This window comes from Mixophyes fleayi, chromosome 1, assembly GCF_038048845.1.
Source record: "Mixophyes fleayi isolate aMixFle1 chromosome 1, aMixFle1.hap1, whole genome shotgun sequence".
Classification (NCBI taxonomy): Eukaryota; Metazoa; Chordata; class Amphibia; order Anura; family Limnodynastidae; genus Mixophyes; species Mixophyes fleayi.
This window is the reverse complement of record NC_134402.1, coordinates 112612048-112625087: the sequence shown is the minus strand read 5'-3', so window position 1 is coordinate 112625087 and position 13040 is coordinate 112612048. Positions and strand designations below refer to the sequence as shown.

General features: G+C 40.5%; 1 protein-coding gene across 1 annotated transcript in view; it reads right to left on the bottom strand.

Annotated features, from left to right (window-relative positions):
* Nucleotides 1–5709, bottom strand: part of MGARP (mitochondria localized glutamic acid rich protein) — a 37338-nt gene extending 31629 nt beyond the window's left edge. The window contains exon 1 of the mRNA XM_075194754.1: nucleotides 5526–5709. Within this exon, the coding sequence (XP_075050855.1) occupies nucleotides 5526–5604 (79 nt within the window). The 5' untranslated portion in view covers nucleotides 5605–5709. The remainder of the gene's footprint in view (nucleotides 1–5525) is intronic.
* Nucleotides 5710–13040: the final 7331 nt, after the last annotated feature.

Sequence of the window (13040 nt, the reverse complement as noted above, 5' to 3'; positions counted from 1 at the left end):
ACATCTATTAAGTTCTGAAACAGACTAGAGGCTGCATGGGCCACATACTCTCAAAATAATGCAGAACATCAATCAGACTACGCACTCTTTTGGCAAACAGCTAAAGTAGTGATGAGGGGCGAAATTATGTCTTTTACAAATAAATTTAAAAAAGAGCAATCCAGAACATACAGTGTAGCGCAGAAAGAGATAACTACTGCATTACATAGAATGAAAGCAAACCCTAGCAACCGAAACAAACAATTATATTACCCAAAAAAAAAAAAAAAAAAAAAAAAAAAAAAAAAAGAGACCTTCAATACAATAGTAACTCAAATGGGGACCAATTATGCAAACAGGGGTACATTTCAATTTTATAAACATGGAAACAAGTCAGGGAAACTTCTATCCAATCTCCTGAGAGGTGAAAGGCCTAAGGTTAACATCCCGGCACTAACAGACGAACAGGGTATCCTTCAACATACTGGGGAAAAGATTATTGGTATATTGGAGTCTTTATCAAAAACTATACACATCAGCACATATAAACGAAAACTCCAAGCGTGCTTTTTGGGGACAGATTACTCTACCACAAATTACGGAGGAACAAAGGGAAGCACTATTTGCACCCATTACAATAGAAGAGGTAACCTCAGCTATTAAACATTTAAAACCCTTTAAAGCCCCAGGCCCAGACGGACTGAGTGGGGAGTTTTACAGGTTACTACAATCACAAATTGTGGAACCGTTAACAAATTTTTACAACTCCATCCTGCAAAAACAGTCTATCCCGATGCACTTTAATAGTGCTATTATAAAAGTGTTGCCGAAACCAGGGAGAGACCCCAAAAATCCCAGTTCGTACCGCCCAATATCACTGTTGGATGTGGATTATAAACTTTTTACAAAAATCATGGCAGAACGCCTAAAATTTGTAATCCCATCTGTTGTACATAGTGATCAAACAGGATTTGTATGGAACCGCCACTCAGTGACTAATGTACGAAAGGTATTAACAGTAATTCAAGAGATTGAATACTCAGGCTCGCAGGAGCCAAATTTGGTGCTTTCGTTAGATGCTGAGAAAGCATTCGATATGGTGGTATGGGATCACTTATTCGAATCCATGCATAAGTTTGGTTTCCTTTGGATTACATAACAATCCTACGTGCACTATATACCAACCCATTAACGAGAGTCATGGCGAATGAATTTATCTCGTCCCCACTTGCAGTCCAAAGAGGCACTAGGCAAGTGTGTCCATTGTCTCCGTTACTATTTGCTCTGGCTCTCGAACCACTGGCGGTAGCACCGAGAGAAAATACAGCATATCAAGGTATCAGAGTGGGGAAAATAGAGTGTAAGTTATCATTATTTGCTGACGATATGCTTTTATTAGTAACCAACCCAGAGACCTCAATACCAGCCATATTGGACACTATTACACAATATGGAGAATTTGCCGGATATAAAATTAATTTGAATAAATCAGAGGTCCTACCCATATCTGGTATTCAATCTATCCTGTCGAGCCCATTGATTACTTCCCAATTTACAGTAGCCAATAAAACTTAAATATCTAGGGGTAAATATTACTCCTCGTATACAAAATTTATATAATAAAAACTTCACCCCAATACTAACGCAACTGACTTCCATGTTAAATAACTGGGAAAAATTACATTTATCTCTGCTTGGTCGGAATGTAGTTCTTAAAAGTGTTGTATTTCCGAAACTAAGTTATTTACTTCAGATGCTACCAATGGGACTTACTAAATTAGATGCCCATAATTGTACAAAAATATTTTTGCGATTTCTCTGGCAATCCAAACGTCCGAGAATTGCTAGAAACAAACTTAAACAAAATAGAAAAAATGGAGGCATTGGATTTCCTGATGTGATAGCATTCTCTAGATCAGCCTTATTCCGATATGCACTAGATTGGCTCCTTAATCGTGATGTATAAACCAATAAAAACTTAGAGAGGGAAATATTTACACCATATTCTAGTGCAGCATTGCTTCAACTACCTAAAGCAAAAATTCCTCCACATATACTGAATATTATATTATTCATACATACTTACAAAGCATGGTTAGCAATCAAAAAGACTTCTCAACGAAAGAAACCATATACAAAATATATAACTTTCTGGGGTAATCCTGAATTTCCTTCTGGTATAAACACAAACTTTTTAAAATGGAAAGCAAAAGGAATTGCAGCCAAAAAAGTCATTTTTGACCCAGGAGGCACAATGTACACCTTCCAACAACTCCGAGAGAAATATAACCTACCAAATACACAATTTTATATGTACTTACAAGCCAGACATTATACCATGAATATCACAGGTCATAAACTTTGTCTTACAATCTCTGATGAATTTGAATCTCTCATACATTTCTTAGTCACTAATACCTATAGAATTAAATATGTATATAGCGACATCATACCTAAATTATGGTCAAAAACTTTAGCTTCTTGGCAGAAAGACTCACCTGAGCTGACAGATTCTGACCCACTATTGAAACATGTGGATCACATAATGAAAGCTCTTACCTCAGCTGATCTCCAAGAGGTTCATTATAACACAATTAATAGAGCTGTGTGTCACAACATCAAAGAAGGTTCATGTTACCAGGTGAACTGGGATGTTGCCCTAAATGTGGAGAAGCAGATGCCACCTTCATACACAATATGTGGAGTTGTAGGAAAATAGAGAGATTCTGGAACAAGATTGTGGTGTTTATAAACACCAGTTTCCGCATTAAACTGCAGAGAGACTTTAATGCATTAATGTTCGCAGATTTCCGTAACTGGATACCCAGTCTCCCAGAAACGGACATAAAACCAACCCTAATTGTATTGGTGACAATAGCGAAAAAAGTGATATTGAGACATTGGATAAAGACCTCTTCCCCCTCAGTCGCTCAGGTGAAGGCAAAAATACTAGAAACTCTATTTTGATAGAAGGGCAACAATTCCAGATATTGAGAGGGGAGTGACACGTTTTTATCACAAATGGGGACTCTATATAGAAACCCTACCTCAAAATATACAAGACACAATTATGAAGATTTTTGAGTCAACTACATGGTCTTTATTACGTAGACTATAGCAAGATATTTACCTGTATAAGATGACAAACTCAGAGAACAAAATTTTATATCATGTGAATATTGTAATACAATTATTGGAGGGTAAAAGATAGTATTAAGGCTTAAATTACACTTCTCCCATTCATTTGTTTCTTGTGGAAAAGAAAAAAAAAAAAAAAAGGGTTCTATAGTGAATATTATATTGCTTATGGTATCTTACGCAGCTAAAAGTTACTCCAAGCTGAGCTTCACTCCCTTGCCCCCCCCACCTCGGCCCACCATACTAATCCTACCCCCCCATATTCCTATCATTTAAAAATGTGATTGAGAATTAGATACAAAACAGCTAAAGCCAAATTTCTTGTGCACTTTTTGATATCAGAGCAAATATAACTAAAATATTGTAAGTCAAGATTGTTGAATCGAATTGTTAATCTTGTATTTTTATATGCACAAAAAACGGTTATATATTTTGTATGTATGACTTCAAGAAACAATAAAAACAGATTATAAAAAAAAAGAAAGAAATATTTTACATTGGATTTGGTAAATAGAGGACTAAGAGCAGATCAGCAGAAGAAAAACTGAGGAAAATTATTCTAGCTACTCCATTCAAAATAGACTAATGGGATAGAAGTCTGGAATGGGGCAGATCATTAAAATGGTATTGCGAGATAATGAGTGAGTGAATTAAAGTTTTTGTAGTGTCTATTGTGTAGTGCTGTGCATATTCTGGAAAGGTTGCCTAGATGTAGCCAACAGGATTTGGAGAATAAAGTACAATACTGGGCGAAGGATGAACACATAGGCAGCGGGCATGAGGGATAGGGTTTATTATTGTACTACCAACCATGTAATTAGCTTCTGATGACTTGAGGAAAGGGGATTAATTCAGGTTTTAAGGTTTGAGGTGGCAGGATGACATTAAAAATGAAATGGCAGAAATAAATCATCAACAAAGAGATACAGATGTGGACATCATCTGCATAGAATAGATACTAAAATCCAAAGGACCCAATTAGTTTTCCAAGAGAAGCGGTATAGAGACTGGGCCCGAACCTTATGGTAATTCATCTGATATTGGAAGGGGAATAGGTGGTAAATCCTGAGAAAAGAATACCGAAGGAGCAGTTTGAGCACAAGAGCAATAACTGCATGCTTGAATAATGGATGGTGTGGTGCCAAATTTAAGCATATAACATTAAGCTTTAGTTAACAGAAACACAACACTGATTATGAGATACAACAAATAAACATTACACACATCTATGAATACATTTCAAACAAAGATATACACTTAGTTTACTATGGAAATAACATTTTCCATTCTTTCACTACTCCAGCCAAACAGGATATATGTACTTAAATATAACTTTACATCCAATTACTGGGCGTTTAATAGAGAGGGATGGTACACGCAGAACCAGCATGTTCTAGATGTTGACGCATGGGATGCATAAACATCTAGCAGGATGATGAGGTGTAAATTAAATCATCCTGGCAGGATGTGAAGAGCGTTTTGCTAGTCAAAAAGAGATAAACCAGACACCATCTTAGGTTCTGCAGGCCTGCACAAAAAGCAATTAAACATCTGCTACATACATTTAACAACAAATTAAACATCTTACTGAATTTATTTCTACATTAATAAAACTACATAAGGATCCTCCCAGAACAGAAGACCAAAAAACTCCTTCAACAGGCCTGCACTGCAGAGAGATAAAAATACAGAAAACCACTGTTGTAAACATGGTGTCACAATGTTTGTTGCAGGCCATCCCATCCCTACTTCCTCACTTCTGTGACCTTCACTTCTACTCTTAGGTCAAAAACTACTTTCCTCAAGCTAAGCTTTCCTTGTGTTATCAAAGAAACAAGGATTACATACAACTGTATCCTGGATACACTTTCCAATCAGCCAACAATAAATGAAACACCTAGAAAGCTTCAAACAAAACAATTGTACATCCACATACAATTTGCAGCAAAACGGCTATTGTGCTGCTCACAAACCTGCAGCTATGCCAACAGAAGGTGTGCAGCCATTTCCTTTTACACAAAATTGAATCATGCAGCATCGAGTATTAATCATCTTGCTCCCAAGTCATTCTGTGTAATAATACTGCCTGTACTAAAACCATGTTATTAAATGTGATTGCTAGATTTGTGGATGTCTCTGTGCACACCAGTCTCCACTGGTGACCTCCAAATGACCATACACTTAATTCCAATGCACAAGGCCCGACGCCAACCGCGTGTTTAAAATGCGGTTTTAACGGGTGATGTATTATTGCAGGTCCCGTTAGCATGCAGCCACGGATTGTGTTACGCTGGCTCATTGCCCTGCCTGGCTGCCCCTCTCACACTTAGGATACAATACGCACAATAGCCCATAAGACCAGCATCGGGGATCTAGTGATAAATGGAAGGAGGCTGAGCGGTACTCACCATTGCGGAGAAGGGCGGCGGCGGCGCCCCGGTGGGTGAGAGGGGCCAGTCTCTGCCAGGTGCTCCGACACAGGTACATGATCACGCGTCCCGGGGTTCGCTGCTCTGCAGGGCTGACCGTAATAAGAGCACGAGCTGTCTGGAAGTGGGAGGAGCCGGTCACGTCACAAGGGTTTGTGACGTCACAAGGGGAGGTGCCGCGTCACCCTCCCACAAGCAAACGTTCTGCTGTCATTCTATTGGCCACTCACTCGACCTTGATGTCAGCGAGCGGGAGGGAGCATGGTGAGCATGCGCTTTGTATACATGCCTTATAGGGTGAAAGACAGTATAAGCTGATCCCTGCTCAGTGTGCGCAATACATAATAAGCTTTTATAACTACACAGAATTGGCCTCTTATGTTCATTTATGTCGTCGTTTGCTAGGAGACGTGATTATACTCGTATCACACACACTTAGCATTCAGCTGGGTAATGATCTCACTGGATGCTATCAGGACTCGGCAGCAGCCAAGGTCACCATAGTGAAAGGAAGCTGACATAGGACTGTGTAGAGTTAGCACGCACAATGTGCATTGTGATTCGCATTCCTGTCCAGTCAAATATCACGCTGATCACAATGTCACCACTGCACGTACACACCAAGGACGGGCGTGAGCTCAAGGTGTGTCACAGCTAGTAAGTAGGGTTTTTTTTGACGTTGGAGTCATTTTGTTTGGCAGTAGCCATGAGTATAACCCAAGCTTCTTTAATTTAATTAAAAAAACAACAACAAAGTAGTATAGCAATATAAAACATGAAGCATGGAAACACAGATGGCACATTGAAATAGTAACCAATGTAAGGGGCCTATTTATCAATCTGTTTTTATCTCAAAATCCCCCGAAAATGGTAGTTTTCAGGGGACAGCCACAGTTTTAAGTAAAATAGAAATTTTTTAATAGGGCATCTCAGCAGATATCACAGATGTCTATGGGGACTGCTATTTTGCACAATTTTCCATGAGGAGAGCATTGTGGTAGGGGGATCTTCAGATCCCTCAACGCAACTTACCTGCTCTCCCCTCCGGTCACTAATGAAATGTGGTTACTTTGCGATAGTGACCATAGAGGGTATACCAGACAGGTCTTCCCAGGACCAGCAATTTTTTGTGACTGTTGTTCCTAGTGAAGATTTTTAATAAAGAGTCACAATATTTCAATCCTTATCTTTGCGTAAGGACTCAAATGGATCGTGTTTAAAATGCGGTTAATAATGAGTATGCCCTTAAGTCTATGTATATATGTTTGTTTATGTGTATATATACATGTTTACAAAAGGCATATAGGGTTATAACTAGACTCTATCTGCACTAAGGTGATTTTATACAATATCTTCCACTTTTACATTATTATTACCACAGATATTTATATTACTGTTCTGAGGCTATTAGCCAGAGTCAGAACTAGTAATTATTTTACTGTATTTTTCTCTGTGAAATTTGCATAATCTTTATAAAATCTTTAAAAAAAAAGAAAAAGAAATATAATGTCTGATAAAAACAAGAATTCTTGTGCAGAATTTTATACCTGTTCACAATACCTGTCAAATTATCCGTGGGGTAAAGAGACCAGGGGGCCGTTTGTGCACAGTGTGAAACTGTCCTCAGCAGCTAAGTACCCCACTGGGGAACAACTAGTTAATGAGGTTTCTTGTGCTAATAGAGAGAAAACTTTCTATCTACCTACAGTTTAAAGTTTTATTATAGAAGGATCTAAAATGAATGGAGGCAGTATTTTACATGAGTGTTCAGTCAATGATTATGAGACATAATTTTATTATTCATCATCATCACCATTTATTTATATGGCGCCACTGATTCCGCAGCGCTGTGCAGAGAACTCATTCACATCAGTCCCTGCCCCCATTGGAGCTTACAGTCTAAATTCCCTAACACACACACAATACTAGGGTAAATTTTGATAGCAGCCAATTAACCTACTAGTATGTTTTTGGAGTGTGGGAGGAAACCGGAGCACCCGGTGGAAACCCACACAAACACAGGGAGAACATACAAACTCCACACAGATAAGGCCATGGTTGGGAATTCAGAGATTCATTTTCATACAGTTTAGCCAGGGTCAAAACAAACGTGGTTATACTATCTATTATCTCTGTGGTGTGATTGTTTATGGCCTGTCTGTTTCTTTTAAATAATAACATATAAAAACTGACGAGGAGCATGTCTTTTTCCTATAGGACTGCTCCCCCTTCACAAATTGGTCTGTTCCTTGAAGCCAATTCACGGAACTTGACAGTAGACAGTTGAAGAAACTCCTGAGCAGTTTTACCTCACAGACACTGATCAGCAGTATATACTGTGTGTGACTGACAGGCTGCTCTCTATCAGCAGTATACTGTGTGTGACTGACAGGCTGTTCTCTATCAGCAGTATACTGTATGTGACTGACAGGCTGCTCTCTATCAGCAGTATACTGTGTGTGACTGACCGGCTGCTCTCTATCAGCAGTATATACTGTGTGTGACTGACAGGCTGCTCTCTATCAGCAGTATATACTGTGTGTGACTGACAGGCTGCTCTCTATCAGCAGTATATACTGGGTGTGACTGACAGGCTGCTCTCTATCAGCAGTATACTGTGTGTGACTGACAGGCTGCTCTCTATCAGCAGTATATACTGTGTGTGACTGACAGGCTGCTCTCTATCAGCACTATATACTGTGTGTGACTGACAGGCTGCTCTCTATCAGCAGTATATACTGTGTGTGACTGACAGGCTGCTCTCAATCAGCAGTATATACTGTGTGTGACTGACAGGATGCTCTCTATCAGCAGTATACTGTGTGTGACTGACAGGCTGCTCTCTATCAGCAGTATACTGTGTGTGACTGACGGGCTGCTCTCTATCAGTAGTATATACTGTGTGTGACTGACAGGCTGCTCTCTATCAGCGGTATACTGTGTGTGACTGACAGGCTGCTCTCTATCAGCAGTATGTACTGTGTGTGACTGACAGGCTGCTCTCTATCAGCAGTATGTACTGTGTGTGACTGACAGGCTGCTCTCTATCAGCAGTATGTACTGTGTGTGACTGACAGGCTGCTCTCTATCAGCAGTATGTACTGTGTGTGACTGACAGGCAGCTCTCTATCAGCAGTATGTACTGTGTGTGACTGACAGGCTGCTCTCTATCAGCAGTATACTGTGTGTGACTGACAGGCTGCTCTCTATCAGCAGTATATACTGTGTGTGACTGACAGGTTGCTCTCTATCAGCAGTATACTGTGTGTGACTGACAGGCTGCTCTCTATCAGCAGTATACTGTGTGTGACTGACAGGCTGCTCTCTATCAGCAGTATACTGTGTGTGACTGATAGACCGCTCTCTATCAGCAGTATACTGTGTGTGACTGACAGGCTGCTCTCTATCAGCAGTATACTGTGTGTGACTGATAGGCTGCTCTCTATCAGCAGTACATTTTGTGTGACTGACAGGCTGCTCTCTATCAGCAGTATGTACTGTGTGTGACTGACAGGCTGCTCTCTATCAGCACTATATACTGTGTGTGACTGACAGACTGCTCTCTATCAGCAGTATATACTGTGTGTGACTGACAGGCTGCTCTCAATCAGCAGTATATACTGTGTGTGACTGACAGGATGCTCTCTATCAGCAGTATACTGTGTGTGACTGACAGGCTGCTCTCTATCAGCAGTATACTGTGTGTGACTGACAGGCTGCTCTCTATCAGTAGTATATACTGTGTGTGACTGACAGGCTGCTCTCTATCAGCGGTATACTGTGTGTGACTGACAGGCTGCTCTCTATCAGCAGTATGTACTGTGTGTGACTGACAGGCTGCTCTCTATCAGCAGTATGTACTGTGTGTGACTGACAGGCTGCTCTCTATCAGCAGTATGTACTGTGTGTGACTGACAGGCTGCTCTCTATCAGCAGTATGTACTGTGTGTGACTGACAGGCTGCTCTCTATCAGCAGTATACTGTGTGTGACTGACAGGCTGCTCTCTATCAGCAGTATACTGTGTGTGACTGACAGGCTGCTCTCTATCAGCAGTATACTGTGTGTGACTGACAGGCTGCTCTCTATCAGCAGTATACTGTGTGACTGATAGGCTGCTCTCTATCAGCAGTACATTTTGTGTGACTGACAGGCTGCTCTCTATCAGCAGTACACTGTGTGTGACTGACAGGTGGCTCTCTATCAGCAGTATACTGTGTGTGACTGATAGGCTGCTCTCTATCAGCAGATCAGCAGTATATACTAAGTGTGACTGACAGGCTGCTCTCTATCAGCAGTATGTACTGTCTGTGACTGACAGTCTGCTCTCTATCAGCAGTATGTACTGTGTGTGACTCACAGGTTGCTCTCTATCTGTGGGTACTCTGCGTAGACATGGTTCTGGAGGGATGAGTACCGTACATCAGTTTTGCCTTACACATATCTGTACAAATAGATTTCTGTAGAATATTTACTAATTGCTTCACATGGTTATCAACTTATTGTTGAGATTCTTCTATTGTGAGGATTATTCTGTTATATATATTAACACAGGATTGCGTTGGGTAGTATGATTAGCCAAGCAACCGGAGGTAAAGGTACTTTACTGCCGGTGAATGTCCCTAAATCACGAACTCCGTGTTTTGGGTCTTTTTGGCAATCCTTACTTGTGAATACGGGCTATTGTAAATATGGGCAGCAAGGTGGCTCAGTGGTTAGCACTTCTGCCTCACAGCGCTGCGGTCATGAGTTCAATTCCCGTCCATTGCCTTATCTGTGTGGAGTTTGTATGTTCTCCCCGTGTTTGCGTGGGTTTTCTCCGGGGGCTCTGGTTTCCTCCCACACTCCAAAAACATACTGGTAGGTTAATTGGCTGCTATCAAAATTGACCCTAGTCTCTCTGTGTGCTTGTGTGTATATTAGGGAATTTAGAATGTAAGCTCCAATGGGGCAGGGACTGATGTGACTAAGTTCTCTGTACAGAGCTGCGGAATCAGTGGCGCTATATAAATAAATGATGATGATGATGATATTAAGTTCAGCCCGCCAATAGAGGTAGTCTCCTTGCAATTCGAGGACAGTCGCAAACAGGTAGAGATACTTGCTCTAGAAGATGTCCGAATCCCAAGATCTTAAAATAAAAAAAAATCTTGGAACTTTAGTATTACTGAGGTCTGTGGGATTGCAGAGGGGAGGAGTCAGCAGCAAACTTAGTTAACTATTTAAGTGCCAACTCCATGCGCCCTCATACAACTCATGATAGTAGTGTCCCCCAGATGGAATCGGAGAAAGAGATTTAACGTAAGTACAAAAATCTTCTTTTTTTCAGGGCAAATTATACTTGTTGGTAGCATATTGGAATTAATAGCCTTTGTTTAATTTGGACATTAAAGGTTAAATTAACTTTTATAGCAATATCTAATATGTATACATTATTGTTATTTCTCCTCAATAATAAGCATCATGACAAATGTATATGAATGGTGTGTGTTTTTTTTTTTTTTATTATTATTTTTAATACCAAGAGTATGGGGTAGATTTATCAAACTTTCGAAAATGGAAAAGTGAAGGTGTTGGCTTTAGCTCAATTAGATTCTAGCTATCATTTATCTAGCACATTCTAGAAAATGATAGCTAGAAACTCATTGGTTGCTATGGGCAACACCTCCACTTTTCTTTTTTAGAAAGTTTAAATGTAATATAATTAGCTTTAAGCTGAATTTAGAGCAGGTTAACACATGCTCTAACACTAACACTGGTCTGAAGAGCCCCTCTACTCTACAGATACGATAGTGATGACCTCATTGATCTTTCTGAGTGAGGCAGAGGGAAGATCGGTCATTCTCCTGAATAACCTTCTATAATGCACATTGTACAGGAGCAATCTAACAGCCGGGAACCAGCCTCTATTAGTCACAGCCTGATTCCTTTGCCGGTGGTGCACTGCTGTTGTATGCGCCCGTCGGGATTATACCAGGACATAACTGTATACTCTGTGGTGACAGATCACTACTACAGAACAATCATGGCCTTTACCAATTTGCCCAGATCTTTGTCACAGCCTCCTTCTAATTTTGCTAGTATCCCTATGGTCAATTGCGTCCTGTAGTGTCTGTTATTTCTGTGATCCCTTACAGCAGGGTCGTCCAACCCGCGGGCCGCATGCGGCCCAGCACGCCTGTAAATGTGGCCCAGAAGGAGTTTTGGTTGTGGCAAGGGGGCAGCACTGTTATTGTAAAAAAAAAATCCTGCAAAAAAAAAGAAAAGAAAATACTTACCTTGCAGTCACGTCAGCTGGTACTCCGGCTCCCTCCCTTGTCTCCCCCTCCGTGCGGTGCTTGCAGTGAATGTCGGGCGTGGGTGTCATCACGCCCAACATCCATTGCGGAGCGCAGCACAGAGGAGTTTTTTTATTATTTCAAGGGACGCTGACCAGTGAATAAAAGTCACCTGGTCCTGGAGCATCATGGACCTTATCTCCCTGCTACATACTTCTACTTGTAATACTAATTGAGCATTATATATTATTCTCTTTGGCCCATTATAAGTTGTTATCCCTTAACTAACATAGTGGTGTAATTAGCAAAACAGGTCACAATTTGGGGTCACAGTGATGTATATGTCAGGTACCGCAGGCCTGGTCAGGACACCCTGATATACAATGCCTGGCTGAAATGCACTTTATTGATATTGCATCGAAACAATACAAAAAGTGATTATAGTATAATAACTAGAGAGGATTTTTTGAACAGGGCGATTGAAAGGTAAGTATAGGGGGATTTGAAAAAAAGTGATATATATATATATATATATATATATATATATATATCTCATATATTTTTTTCTCATATAACTATGTTTTCTATGTTAACTATGTTTTCTATGGTTTTTTGGATGATCAGCTATCGTAATTGTTAGTGTATCTTATGTGCGGCCCAAACCAACTCGTCATCTTCCAATGTGGCCCAGGGAAGCTAAAAGGTTGGACACCCCTGCCTTACAGCTTCCTCCGTTCGACGTGGTACTGTTGTGTTTGGCTGATCACCTCAATTCCAGTTCTGTCCTATGTTTTAATTAACTTCTTTGTAGCTCTCCACTACAGAAGCTGATCCTTGTTCCAGACCGATATTTAAAGGTTCTGTGATCTCACTATGATGTTGCACGTGTAGGAATAAGGATAACCATCATTATTAAAAAATTAACACATTTATTCCATATACAGTATGTATTGGAAATCCTCAGCCAGAATGCCTAAAACTCACCCATTATGTAACATATCTTTGTGACACTATCTTAGTGCTTCAGTAATTTCCTTTACTATAATGATTATCCTCAACGTGTTTCGTCAGTTTGAGGCACTTTGTCACTCACCGGACCGTGAGTGCCTCTGCGCTGGTGCGTGGCTCCCTAGCCTTCCTGCCGGCACCTATCCTGAACCGCGGCCGTCCGCCATCCTGATGGTCTGCGCATGCGCAGCTCCCAAGAACTCTTGTGA